The 15,387-nt window shown below is 38.7% G+C and overlaps 1 protein-coding gene across 9 annotated transcripts in view; it reads right to left on the bottom strand.

Annotated features, from left to right (window-relative positions):
* Positions 1–15,387, bottom strand: part of THSD7B (thrombospondin type 1 domain containing 7B) — a 454,300-nt gene that overhangs the window by 130,607 nt on the left and 308,306 nt on the right. For all 9 annotated transcript variants that reach the window (XM_083841258.1, XM_083841253.1, XM_083841254.1 and 6 more), the window contains 5 exons: positions 14,933–15,124; positions 11,173–11,404; positions 8,285–8,400; positions 1,648–1,780; positions 462–565 (listed from right to left, as the gene is read on the bottom strand). In XM_083841258.1, the coding sequence (XP_083697384.1) occupies positions 462–565; positions 1,648–1,780; positions 8,285–8,400; positions 11,173–11,404; positions 14,933–15,124 (777 nt within the window). The remainder of the gene's footprint in view (positions 1–461; positions 566–1,647; positions 1,781–8,284; positions 8,401–11,172; positions 11,405–14,932; positions 15,125–15,387) is intronic.

Consider the following 15,387-nt stretch of genomic DNA (forward strand, 5'->3'; position numbering starts at 1 on the left):
GAGCCCAAAGCCTTTACCCACACTGAACTCCTCAAATAGCCCTAATAAAAATCAGGCCTCAGGCAAATTATTAGCAAAATTTAAAATCACGAGGAAATTATCTTTTCCATTTTTAGCGCCAAGAATGGATTACTTCACAGAGATCTATAGATAGATAGTTCTTTCAAAGCCCACATACTTCATCTTTAGGCAGAAGAACAAGGGTACTTACTGTAAGGATACATGAATACCCAGCATAAATCCATCCCTGTACTCCTAGTAAACTATCATGTTACTGGTACTTTAGCTTTCAGTACAGCAGCAAAGCTATATAATGAATCCACTTCCCAAAATGCTTTATTTTACACTTGAAGTGCTTCAGTCACTGTTTCCAAATGGGCTACTGTAAAACTGTAAAGACCCTACTTAAATGTCACCCTCCATCACCTTAAATATTTTGAGGTTGCATGGAGAAAGCTTACCCCTTGACTGCAAACCATGTCCACACGCCTCGTTATATCCCAGCACACCCTGTCTCACTGAATCTGGTACCAGTATACAGTGACTCCATCGATGGGTCTTCCACCTGTGAGAGGAAAAGGTCATCAATTAAGTAGCTAAAATTGGAAAACAATTAATATGTCCAGACAAAAACTTTTGAAAGCTGAGATATACATGATGATATACTGCAGAGACTCAAGGAAAAACCGCAACAACAACAACAAAAAGCTTTAATCAGACCTGAAATAAGCATTGTGAACTGAAATTCAGATGTAAGGTTCACCTTCTAGAAAGCCACACCATCCTTCCACCATATTTCCTTTTATTTTTGCGGGGCATAACTCAAAGTCACAAAATAAACTTTGTGAGCTTTGAAATCACTCTCTTTCTGCAACCCCTTTCTCACACAACTGATGCTTTACACAATCTGCTGCTTTCCCTGCTATGATGTGTGTCAGCCAGGAATGCAAGACAGCAGCTTTCCATAGTGCCATGCAGTACAGTGCCTGAATGTTTCAGCTCCTGCTCTGTCCCCACGTTCAGTTGCCTGCTCTGCTCTGAGTCCATGTGCTACAGGATGTGTGGTTTGAAGATTTATATACAAAGATATAATACATTTCTATTTACTAACATTGTATAACAGATGGGTCATAGAATTTTAATGAGAGCGGTGAGTAATTGCCCTATTGTACTATTTGTCTAATCAGAAATTTTTAAAGTGCATATTATTCACTGGAGTGAGAGCATCAGGGGAGAAGACTGTGTTTCTGCAATAAGCATACAATTATGATTAAGGCAGTTGAGTGCCTGTGATACCAAAACAGCTTGCATTGATTTTTAGGTACACTGAGGGGGGAGTTCCCAGTAAAATTATCCTTAAAAACTTCAGACCCTGAAGTTACCCTTTTCAGGAGCTGTGTCTATTGATGCTCATTCTGATGAAGCCAGATAATTTCAAAACTCCAACTTGATCTCTACTTTTACATATTTTGCAAAACTTACTATTTATATATTGCTATTACTATTCATGTTATTGTTATAACCTTGCATTTTCCCAGTTCTATGTCATTTTCTCGTGAAAACTGTGCAGGATGACCCAACAAGATTAATTTCTAGAGAACTGGAAACCCACTAGCAAGAAACTGATTCAAAGCTAATATTTTTTACCTGTACACTGGACAAATGGGAATATCTTCACATTCTCTTTCTTCATACAAGGTGTCTGGGCATGCATGTCCCCCATTGGCAGCATCCTGAATGATAATCCTATACCGGGATTGCTTAACTGCTGTAGCATTGCCTGTAAAACAAAGAAAAAAATGGTTTCCAGACACAGTTGGCACCCTGTGTTAGTGATCTAGCTGTCTTGGCTAAAAACATCCCCACATTACATTTATATTCTGAAATTGTGAGCCCTCTGGCTCTCATGACCCCTCACAAAGAAGCGAGGGAATGGTACATCAGATCAAAAGCTTTAAAATTACAAATAGTTCAGCAGAGCAGCACCTGGAAGGTTGATAATTTAACAGCTTAAGAGATGCATCAGAAATGGCTTTTTTACAGAACATCAAATCAGACAAGAAAATAGCTATGAGCAAATGCTTAAACACCTGAGCAAGGGGAAAAAAAAAAAAAAAAAAGAAGAAAAAGAAACCTGTTACAATGAAAGATTTTGTTCTTGAAAACATATTCTGGTGGTCTCAGGCTGCTGCCACCTGTCTGTGCCTAGAAATTATAGATGATAACTTCCTGATAAGAAAACCATTGTAACCAACAGAGGCTAATTCTCTGCTTAGCCTGAATTATGCACAAGGTCAATGCATCTGGAACACACCTCACAATCTGTGGTACAGAACGCAGTGCGAGAGACGAGGCAAGGGTTTACACCAGTGTGACCTGATAGCTAAAGCAAACACAATCCTTGACTGCGTAAGTGGGACGTGGAATCTGAGAGCTGGTGTAACTGCTGTGCACATCAGCAAATGCAAAACGGAAAAGGGGTCTCAATAGAACTTAAATATTCCAGACCAGGAAAAGCTGTCTTATGACAGCAGACTTCATTGGATTTGTCCAAGAGTGAATAGTGGTCTGTAAATTAACCCAATTATATGAGAATTATTTTTGAGCCCCAGACAAGGACAAGGCTGCAGTAGGAAGATTATGGTGCTTTAGAGCAGAAGAGAAACATCACACCGTGGACACAAAGTGCAAGTACAGGTCCAATGAAAATGTTTGGCTCCAAAAATATCAGTTTTACAAGCCTTCACTCACACGTGTGCTATCACTGTGAAATCACCACAGAGGGGCTTGGCAGGAGGCACCAAAGGTTGCTTGCCCCAGTATCGTACCCTGAGGCAGGATAAGCACACCCAGGGCAATCCCCTTCCTAGTTCTTTCACAGCCACCACCCAAAGCAGCCCTACAGCTTCCTACAGTCTCCTTTCAGATGACGGGCCCACTACTTGTGGAGAATCTTTCCTTAAAATCGAATACAAGTCATCCCTCCTATAAATTAAGCCAAACCTTTTTAATCTTCTGTGCACTAGACATAACAAATGTTATTCCTATTGTCAGATGAATAAATAGTCTTTATGAAATGTTAAGGGCTTGTATCCACTCTCAGTCTTCTCTAAACTAAGCAAACCCAGTTCTTCATAGGTGCTGTTCAGTCATCTCTCACTGATCCCTTTCCTACAACGCAGTGCTCAAGGAATCCCACCTGCAGCCTCACCAGTGCACAGCATACCAATACCTTCAGTGGTGTACACACACGTCCATTGAATTTAACAAGCCCAATACGAGTTACAGCATTTCAAATTGTTGACTTTCATTCGTTTTGTAGTCTGTAGTATCTCCAGAGTTGCCTGAGACAGTACTGATGTCTTTACTTCCCATTCTGTCTTCGCGCAATTGATTTTTCCTTCCCAAGTCATATTTTGAAAAATTTCTCAAAGATTTCAGTATCACTTAATATATTTTATTTGCTACCTCCTTCAGCTCAGCACCATCCACTAATGCTATTACTCAGACAGATGAGTTGTTCAGACAAATACCAAATAGAACTGGGACAAGAGCAGTTTTCTGTTGAACTCCCCTTGGCTCATGCTCCAGTTTGATCCTGAGGAGTGGTATCTGTCAACCAACTGATTAGAAGCAGCTTTGCAGAGAAGGACCAAGGTGTCCTGACAGACACGTTAATGATGAGGCAGCTATGTGCACTTGCAGCAAAGGGTGACAGCATCCTGGGCTGCAGTGCCAGCAGGTCAATGGATCCTTTCCCTCTGCTGAGCACTGGTGAGCCATCTGGGTGCTGTGTCCAGTTCTGGACTCCAGAGGGTAAGAAGGATGTGGATATACTGGAGTGAGTTCAGTGAACAGCCACAAAGATGATGCAGAGGCTGAAGCGTCTGACACACAGGAAGAGACTGGGAGAGCTGGGACTGCTCAACATGGAGAGAAGGCAGCTTGGGGGATCATATCAGTATACCCAATGGAGGATGGTAAAGGAGAGGGAGCCAGACATTTTTCACAGTGATCTTCACCGAGACATTTTTCAACCACCTGAATACCCATTTACAGTGATTTAATTCGAGTCACTGTTCTTCAGCTTTCTGATAAAAGTTTCACGTGTCAAAAATCTACCACTTCCCTTAGTTAGTGCAGGAATGCTGTCAGAAGAGATTAAATTTACTGGGCATTATTTGTTCTCAACAAATCCATACTGGCCAGTTTATCATAATCTTATTCTTATAAGAGATGTTTACATCTCAGGTAATAACTAATTCTTGTGTTTTTCCACATGATGAAGTTAGGATGAGTAATCTATAATTTCCTTGATTTCCTTGACCTTTCTTTTGTTGTTTTTGTTTGTTTTGCTTGTTTGTTTGGGGTGAGGGGGTGGGGAATTACTAGGGTTTTATTTAGTTCTCTAGGACTTAGCAATTTCTCATCCAGAAGATAGTAGCCAGATGCTCTGACATTACTTACTACTTCTTTCTCTATTCATACAGCCCTACTGACGTGGAAACAGCTAATTTCTTGAAATATTTATTATTTAGTCCATTCCTCTCCTGGCTGCAGACAGAAAACAACAGCAGAATTGCACATTCCCTGTTTTGCATTCCCCTCATTTCTCAATAAGTAATGGATATGTATTTCATTCAGCTTCCACTCACTTCTAATCCATTTGTGTTATCCAATCCATTTTGTAACCTAATATTCTTCTATAACTTAATCTGCATTCTTGATTTAGGTACTATGCTTTTGGGCATTCCTTTAAATTCACATTCAGTTATATGTTCGTTTCTAACTTTTGCACAACAATTTGGCTATCAAAAAAGAATCAAGATTCTGAACAATTCTGATGATGAGAAGAGATAAAAACAGAGCTGTGCTTGATATTTTCTCTTCACAGGTTAAAGCTTGGACAGACAAGTCATATAGAGGCCTATGCACACCTTGTTCCCCTGTGCTCCTGGCCCTACTAGCTATTGTAATAGTTTCAGGACAGAAAGTGGCAAAGTAAAGTGCAGTTGGGCTCAAGACCTTTGGTCTTTCTTGGTAGCTTCCAGACCTTCCTCATTCCTGTCTGCATAGGTGTAGCAGACAATTTGCTGAGCTTGTTGAAATTTGTCTTTTTTTAAAGCTGTCCTGCTGATATTGCTAGTTTTCCCTTCTCCGAAGAATCGTGAACTCTATTTCTTTGTGATGACTTTAATTCAAATTGTCTATCACCATTAGAATCTTAGCCATTTCCTTCCGATTAATCAGTACCAAATCCAAATGAGCTTCCCATAGTAATTTTCTCTACCTCAAGAAACTAAATTATCCTCAACATTTATTGCACATTACTCAAACCCCATTTTCAAAATTGAATTTCCTCATTGGCTTTTCTATAGACTTCTTTACAAATGTTACTGAACGCAATTTTTATATCTCATTTAAGATTGTTATAGCTTGGTTTTCCAAAGTATTAACATTATGTAGGACTCTACATTTAAAGCCAAACTTTAGCTGATTTCAAGCAAGGTTATGACCGCCCTCCTGAAAAATCAAGCCCCAGGATCTCAAAACAATCAACTTATATGTCCTTGACTCTGCAATTCAGATAACGGTGTTTGACAGTTTTGGGGGTGTCTTACCTCAGCTCCTATTCCCATCTTCCTGTCCCACCACCTCCAGTCTCTTCTCTTTACACAAAGACTCATATGACTCCTCCCATCAATCCATTCTTTTAATCCCTCCTTTGCTATCGCATCTTCACTTCTCCATTTGACCCCCACGGCTTCCCTGGCACACTGCTCAGGGCTTGGAGAGGTGGATTCCCACTGTCAGATGAGGGACAAATTTCTTGCTCACTACTCTAAGGTCTGGCTTTCTCTTGACAGAATTGCTGCCCCAGCTTTTACAGGAAGCATTCAGCTTCATCCTTTTTGCTCCTGACTGGAGGGAAGGGGACAGACTTGTCGGCATCAGTCTTCAAGTACACAAATAATAGGGACAGACCCTCCAAGATTTTAGTTGCCAAAATCAGATCAGTCTCCAGTATTTTTGTGCAGATAAGAGTTTCTGAAAGCATAAGCCTAAGTTTGACCAACTCTGTTTGAGTATTTATGAGAACTGACAGTGGCAGATCCTTGACAAAAACTGTCTGACACAAGGTAAAGGTCACTGGAATTTCTTACTGAGGCAAGCCATACATTTTGTCCACTTTCACTCTACCTTGTTTCAAATACGTTTTAAGTCATAGAAATAAATTTGATAGATATGGCCTAACATTTCATGTAAACTTGTTTAGAGAATTAAGCAACAATGAAATTGATAACCTTCACCCTGGACAACCAATGTCCAGAAGAGGAAAGTTACTTACAGATACCATCTATTTTCAGGAGGGAGATGAAAAATTTTATTTATTGTGAGTTTTGTTTTGTTTTAATCTCATTTTAAAGCTATGCTGGCAGACCAGAGAGCACATCACCCATGCTGGGAGCAGATACCTCACCAGACACCTTGACCATCGAGTATGCAGGAATATCTACATGCTCCTCATTCAAACCATTTAATTTTCTGAAACCTCCATGTTGAGTCTTTGATTCTTGTTTCAATTCATCCTCAAAGACCCATTAAAACAGATATATTATAGGAGACTGTGGTAGACAGTTGTCACCTTTAAGTATCTGAAATGGCAGAGAATCAATAACCTGCAACAACCTCTCCATTCTGCCTCACCAACAGGTGTTTTGATTCAATTGCACTTCCTTTGTGAATTATGTTGTCCGTCCATCTGTTATTGCCCTAAGTTCACTGCTGTCTACACTTCTGAGGTATGAGATAATCCGTTGCCAGAAGACAGCCTGTTGTCTGATGACATTTAAATGTAGGGAAAATGTCAGCTTTTTTACTGTTAAATAGCAAAGTTGGATGCATTTTCTCAGATAAACTACAAACAGCTTAACTGGTAAAGTTCTGTGTAAACCTGATTTAGTGACTGCATGTTTGTCTAAGCTCTGATCTTATGCTGGTACACATTTAATTTTAAATCTGCCAGGCAATACCTGCTCCAGCTTGATGTGCTTAGTAATTCACCATCTGTATATTGTTTTCATTAAATACAACTTTTCTATAAAACAACAAAACCCCAAACAACTCACATACATATAGTGGTTTCAAAATTTCATTATCATGCTGAGGTTTTAATTGTGCAATGCAAATTAAAAAAAAATCTTGCAGTGCAGCCATATCAATAATGGATCTAGCAGAAAGCAAACTCCCCCATCTAAGAAGTTTTAATTTAGAATTATATTAAAATGATAACATTGCCAAGAAGGTTAAATAATTAATTTCTTCTCATTTTAATTGTAGACTATTATTTAATAAACAAAGTAATTTGCCAGGTAATTTATTCTACTTCTTCATAGGCAGCTCATTTAAAGTCTAAAAATAAATTGCTAATTAAAACAGGATTCACTGTTTTAGAAAGCAACTCATTTTCCTGTAAAATCTAACAAGGACTATGCTAGAGCATCCACTGAGAATCTTTGAAGGGCAAGGAAGCTGCCAAGAAAAAGGAAATACTCTGGTAACTAAGAAGACTTTCATCTGAACAATTAATGAAACACATATATTTGCCACAAAAAAACAGCAGTAGATCATTATAAAGTAACTTTGCTAAACACCTAGCATACAAAAGCTAACCAACTAGATCAAAGAAACATATGGTACTTGAAAAAACACAGAGTTGTTTGCACAGCCCTGTGCATACATCTGGATTGGTCAGGAGAAATAAATTTCATATAATGAAGCAATTCCTCAAATATCCGTACAACACTGGGGCCTCAGACTTTTGTCTTTGAAAGAGTTCTCCCTCAATGCTTGGGTTGTCAAATTTTAAATTCCATTGTGTCCCTCTTCTAGGCATCCACAGGAAGTACAGGGTGATGGGGAAGTTCACAGGGAGAAAAGGAAGGGTTTGTGTCTCCGCAGATCTTTTCTGTCTCTCCACCCACTTGGGTATCCCTGCCCACTGGTGTTTGCATTTCCCAATTCGGCGTTATCCACACTGGCAGCCACCTGTCTCTGCCTGCGATGCTCAAGACTTGTTAGCAGCTTCTGCTGCCAGAAAACACAACTGAGAAGAAACCCTGCAGACCACGGAACTGCTAAAGCCCCAGTAGTAACTCTGAGGTGAAGGCAGACGTCGTATGCCTGGATGTTCCTGAAGACCTTGCCCCTCATGTCATTCCATTCCCCGTGGCCATCGATGTAACAGTTTGCCCAAAATTTTGTTCTCTTTTTAAAGGCTTACCAGGTTGACATGTTGTTGGGCAGCGAGTCCACTCACTGAAAGGCGTAACGATGCAGTCCTTCTTGCAGAGGAGGACACATGGTCGCGCAGTCTCAGGTCTGGTGGAATCTGGACATCTATCAGTTCAAATGCAAAGATACCATGCCATCAATAAACACCAAATCTGTAGGGAAATGTTCATCTCATAAGAGTCTCACGGGGCTGCGAGCGTACTGCCATATGAAAGATATCACTCCCACTCACAGCCAGCCTCACTTTTATTCCCCCTTGCACTCATGCTACCAAACTGAATTCAGCACACTTGCAGATTTTAAAAATGTTTAAAAATTATTTAAAAAACACCAAATGTTTGGTCTGATGAATACAGAGTAAATGTAACACTACCTATGATGCCTAAAATACAACGCTCACTGAAGCAACACAGATATATTTATTGCCAAAGAAAATGAGTAGTTATGTTTATAAGGTAGCCCTGTTTAGCACAACATACAACAGCCTTCAAACCACTTGCAACTGTGTGTAAAGACTGATGTGATATTCCTCTACTTTCAAGCTGCTAGGAAATACAAAAGTAACTTAAAGTCATATTTGTGCCCCCTTCCCATTATGCAGCAGGAGCTTGCAGGACTGAGGCCTTGATTGCTATTTGGAAAGTTGTACAGCATAGTATAGGGGAAAAAAAAGTGATTTTTTTCTTGATTTTTTAAGTCCTAAATGAATAATATGTAACATATATTCTAATAAAGGCTTCAGACACAGACAATTAATATTTAAAAACTAGAAGGGTGGAAAAGGGACAATTTTCTGGAAACGGGCATATCGTGCTCCTCAAGTAGGTTGTCAGAAAGGGTATTACCCTTTTCTAATTTTTATCAATTTCTAGTAGAAAGATCACTCAAAGATGCTTAGGAATACATGCAACCCAAAATGATCACATTTGAAAGAGGAACGTGCCACTAAGCAAAGCTAGGAAAGAAAAAAAAATCGAAGTCATGATTCTGTTACTGAGATGGTAATAAAATACTGAAAGGTAAAATTTAAAAGAAGATAAATATAGAGAGGCATTTGTACTCATTAAGCAGGACTATTCTAGAGGGCAGAATTCTGTTATCTCTCTTCTGTTTCTGGTTAGTAAGGTGTTGAAATACATTTTTGCAGTAATTCTAGTTTTATTCAGCTTTCTGTGCCATGCACCTCCTTCAAATACGGTGTAATTTTTCTTCATGAAATCAGGAAAAATGCAGAATACAAAAAATTCAGTATGCTAACACACAAAGGCTATTAATTTACATAATACATCCCATTTCTGAAGTCACATAATGGTAGACTTTCACTGCAGCAGTTCTAAATGCAACATTACTTTAGGTCAGTTTTCATCAACTCAAACATAAACTATGTCAGCAGAATAACTTGCTCTGGTTCAGTAATCCTCAATTTGCAGTTTTGGTACAAAGGGCTTGGGTTCCCCACAGAGTCCCTCACCCCAGGCATCTGCTCTAAGGGCAGTGCATGCAACCCAGTGCTTGTGCCCTCACCAAGGAGGACTGCCCTCCCCTCCAGCACCATAACCGTCCGGACCCTCTTGGATAGTAATCAGATACTGCTTTAATTCAGAAACCCCAAGTTTACGTTGGTTTTATCCCTTGATTTAGAACCATCTTTCTTAAGATGTCTAAGGTTTTCATTCCTAAGGCAGCTATCTCTATAAGAACAATACCCAGAGAGGCAGAAAAAAAAGAAAAAGAAAAAGAAAAAAAAATCAGTAAGAAGCTCTTTTAGGGACTCTGAAGTCCTCTCTGGTACAGCTACTTCCATCACACAAGGAATGCTGCGGTGCGGAAGCTACCACACCAAAGCCAAGGGCAGCCCCTTTCTGCAAGCTCCAGTACACAGATCTTTTCTTTTGGTATGATTTTTTTCCCTTCAGACACTTCATGTGACTACTTACTTTCCTCCTTCAGTTCCTTTTCCCCTTACACTGTCTCAAAGTGGAGGGGGCAAACAACTATTTTAGATGTTATGTAGCTCTATAAACAATATGTTTAATTAGGCAAAGTTGCAGCATATCAATAGATTCTAGATATGAGTACTAGATTTCTTCCCTTTTATTTAATTAATCTCATTAACCTCAAGAATTTTAATTAACTTTACTGAAATCAACACAGTCTGCTTATACCAACAGGATTGTTTTGAGAGCTACAATAAGAAATGAAACTCAGTTGTTAGTCTCTAGACTCATTATCAGTGGAAAAAATAATTAGCAGTGTCTTGATTTTTTGATATTAGGGAAAACATCTGTGCTGCTTATTTTCCTCATTTACTAAAAGCAAAGCAAAATTCAGAATATTTGTACTTCAGAATACATAATTTTGGTGTCTTGGTATCACATCATAGAAGTTATATAAATCAACTGAATTATATATATAACATATTGTTCTCTCTCGTTATGGTGTAACTATAATGCAAACTATTTTTTTATTATTTCATTAGAACATTGTTAGTAATGCATTCATGAATGTTATATCTGGATGCACTTTGTATTTTCTTCACACCTGTCCTTGAGGAAAAACATTTGCAAAAAAATGTGAATTTGAATAATAGCAAAAAAATCAATGGCACTAAGAACATGCTTTTTTGGGGCGGGGGGGGGGGGGATTTACACATAAAAATTAAAAATGAGATAGCTATTCATTTTTGTTACCTATTAGTAACCTTTACATAGTAGTGATGGAATAGTAGCTAGAGAATTAGCCCAGAAATAGAATTATTAAAGTTGCTGATTCTCTACACTAGCTGAAAATGCTTTTATACTTAATGTACTGTAACTACAAATCATCACTTGAGTTATACAGACGAAGGAATACTGCTAATAACCGTTCTTTGAATACCTTTTAGGTGTAACATGGCCGGAACTACTCTTCATGCAGGAGACTTTCCTTGTCTGTATGCCCACTCCACAAGTGGCTTCTCCACTCCAACTGAAGGTCGTATTCAACGCAACCAGGGCGTCTTCAGAGCAAGAGCTCCAGGGAGAAGTCTCCCAGTAGAAATGCACACACGGGTGATCATTGCAGGCACGATGCTCCTGCAGGACTCGGTCAGGAGGACAGGCTTTTCCACCTAGAAAGTGTCAAAAGAATACAATATTTTATCTTATGACGTGGCAAAAGGAAGTCATGGAAAAAAATAAATGTGATAGGTTCGCTTAACTTTTTTTGTTCCATTTAAAAATAAATAAATAAATAAAGCTTAAATAAAGCTGTTGACCTTTATGGCTGCAATAACAACTTTCTAAAATATTGTTTCCCCATTAAACTAGCCTTGCATAAAATTGTGTTCCAACACATAATGGAAACAGAAATAGGCAAAGCATATTTTTGAGTTACCTTATTGATACTCCTACCCACAGCCAAGTTGATTCCATTTAAATGGCAGTATCACTCAGCAAACATGCAATTAGCTTTAAAGACAAATTAAGCATTATTTTTATGTTCATACTCCTTGCTAATTTCCCAAGGAGGAATATCTCTTAGTAATACTTGTACTATATCCACAGAGTTGTATAGGGTGTTAAACCATACTGATGGAGATTTGTTAATACCAACTGATACCCACATCTGCAAATCAAGCGGGAAAAACTTGAAAGACAGAATTTGAGTCTGAAGCCTTATCTTTTCTGAGGCTGCATCCTCCAAATTCGTGTCCAAAGATTTTGCTAAGATACTGCACTTTGTCAACAACTTGTAATAAATCCACAAAGTACAGGAGTATGAACAGTCTCTCCAGAAGCCTTAACACTCCAGTCAGCAGCCTGAATTTATTCCATAAAAGCTGCAGATGTTCATAGCTCAAAAGCTAGAGAGTAATGCAATGAAATTGTAACAGTAAGCATTGTCATTTTAGGAAGAAAGAAGTAAAAATGACTAAAATCAAAACCATTCTCTTCCAGGAGGCTGAAACTGGCAACTTATGACACAGCAAAAGGGCATCAAAATTAAAGCTACAGGTTTCTGAAAGAACTGAATTGTTGGGGCCAGATATCGCAAGGCTCCGAGCACCTTTATACCCTACTAAAATCAACAGGAGATGAAGGCATATTGCTCCTCAAAGGGATGCTGATCACCTTGCAGGACTGAGCCTTCCCAAATGAGGTATGACCCCAAACAGCCACAATAACACTGAGAAAAGAGAGGGATAGAAATTTCGTAGCACGCTGATTTGGATAATTATACTACATTACTGTCCTCTTTTTCTTCTTTTCATGAGCATGGACTGTTCCACATCATGTTCAGTCTCTGAAAGGTTTAGTACAATGATAGAGTGGAAAATGCCCCTGGATATCTTACTTTCCTGAAAAACTTCTGCTTGGAAGGAAAACTGCAGACTGGATATGCACTTAAGCATTTGAGCACACTTCCAAAAAAAATAAAAAATAAAATAAAATGAAAATAAAAAGCAAACGGCAAAATGTCTGGTCCATCAGACAGGGAAAAAAAAAATCTAACCTAAAATTTGGGCTTCCCAGGGAAAAATGATATGCTGTTTTCTCAAAAATACCCACAATAAGGAAGAACTCTTAAACCAGCAAGAGTAATAAGGGAGTTTTAATTTCAGAACATAAGTAATGCCTGATGGTTCATTCAGCCTAGCAGTCCGCCTGCAAAAGTGGCAGCAGGAGATACTGTTCAGCAAAAGCACAAGAGCCTGGCCACTTTCTGCAGCTCATTCACAACTTTTGTGCAAGGAAAGCAGAACAGCACACCCCTGTCTAGCCCATTTAGAAGACATTTATGGACCTTTTATGGACCTGTTGTTCATCAGTTCCTCTAATCCATTTTAAATCTGCTGAGACTCGCTGCCTCCACACTCGCCTTTTGCACTGAGCTGCAGAAGTTTGCTGTGCTGAGAAACATCTTTTAAAACTTGATTTTAAAGCAACCTCTTCTAGTTTCATCAACTGCCTCCTGGTTTCATATAATGGGATTTTGCGAACGGCTTGGGGAAAATGACCAAAGGGTTTGAACTGAGGTCACCCTGCAAGACAGCATCCAAAAGTCCTGAGAGCACAGCCAAGCCCAGCATTGTCTCAGCTGATAGAGGACAAAAGAAATATGATCTGCAATGGTTAGCAGACCCCAGCAGAAGCTGGTGGCTCACCTATGAGCTGGATATGAAAGAGTCAGAAAACAGAACATTACCTTAGTATTACAATGAAAACAGTAATAAATCCATTTCTACTTCAGTCTCCCCAAATTCCGATTAGCTGTATGACTCTGCATGGTAAAATATTTTATGCTTTGCTAAAGATGTTTAGAAAAAGTTGGAGTATTTGGTTTTGTTAATTATTTATTCCTTTCTAAGAAGCTTGAAGTATTCAGTTCAAAGCATGCCATTTTTAGTTTAGTATGCTTCAGACTACATATTCTTGAGATCCCTGAGCTTACGGACTTCTAGAATTCATTTCTTCAGCCCTAGCAATAGTTCAGCCTTTGCTCTACTTCCATAATTCCATGCTAGTCTCTCATTTGCATTTCGTTCCCACTACAGAAAATATGAAGCCAACTTTATTTTTCATTTTAATTATTCTTTCACTCATAGACTCACTCATAGACTTTTTTAGTAGTAGTTATTATCATTCAATCAACAATTATATAGCAGTTTACATCCTGAAGGGTCCCAATTTTCTTTGCAAGTGCTTATAAGGATGTTTATGTGAGTACAGACCATTCATATGAGCAAGGGTTTGCAGGATCAAGTCCTTAACATTGCCCCAGAAACAGTGGGTGGTTTTAATGATAATTTACAAAACAGCACTTAACAGAGCTTGTCCTAGACTAGATTTGCATCTGAAGTGTTTTGCTGCTGGATTAACTGCACATAGTGCTGACAATAGTAGATATTTTCTGTTGTGTCAACAAGGCTTTAGTCTGTTAGACCTGTTCACGTTTTATGAATTTTTATGCACTCAGTGTGATATCATTCAAATCCTTTGAAATAAACCAACACGTAAATGAAACGTTGTATGTGTGACCGTTGTTAGAAGACTATAATTCTAGCAAGACATAGTTTGTGTAGAAATCATATCACTGTGATGTTGGTACATAAAAACCCAGGTGCATGATGAGTCCACGAAGATCCAGCAGAAATTATGTATATTCATCAAGAGCTGTTTACTTATTTCAACAGAAAAATAGGAAGGCCAATACTTTTCAGGTCTGCATTAATAAAATAGATAGGTCCTCTTCTATTTCCCTGTTTTACACAGCTCACTGTTCTCTTTTAAATTGATACTAATATGTTTTGATATGAAAACACTTGCATGGTAAGATTATGTCATGCTGCGATTTCATTAGTGTAGGATGTAGCTCTCCTGAAATAAATTCACACACAAATCTGGCCCTAAAATATATAATAATTCATAGGCTAACGCAATAATTTTGAACTATGACAGAATTTCACTAAGTAACACATGTATTAACTCAAGTCTGTAAAGATCATCTGTTAGTTGCTAGGCATGAAGTACAGACAAGACGTATTATTTCTCGTTGCTTCAGTATTGGGATTAGTTTTGATCTAAATAGTTCGGCTGAGGAACACAAGTCAATTCATTAAACAAACAGTGGTTAATCCAAAATATTTACCACTTACCCTCTGCTGGAAGGGCCAAGATGGACCTACTCCTGCTTTGACTGCCCTCGGCATTTTTACTGGAGCATGAATGGGAGCACGGGGACCACTGGGACCACTCGCTGATCACACAGTCCGTTGCACAAGGGATTTCACAAGCCATGACTTCAGGACGTGGATACTCTGAGCAAAGGTGATGAGGTACTTCTTCACCTAAAGCAAACAAAACAAAACAGAGGGAAGTTCGACTTGCTTTAATATCAATGGTCTGTATCGAACAGACTGTCTTTATATCAAATGTCTGCCTGACAGTGGAGGAATATACCACAAAGGAGTGCAGGATTCAGCTTCAGGCTTGAAAGTATAATATTTGAACAACCATCTAAATTATTTCTTCAGAGAAAAAAAATGTGTTTTAAGCTTTATGTGTAACTTTGTGACTACAGTCCACTTTATAAAGCACACAAGCTTGAGGA

The sequence above is a fragment of the Anser anser genome, assembly GCF_964211835.1.
Source record: "Anser anser genome assembly, chromosome: 6".
Lineage (NCBI taxonomy): Eukaryota > Metazoa > Chordata > Aves > Anseriformes > Anatidae > Anser > Anser anser.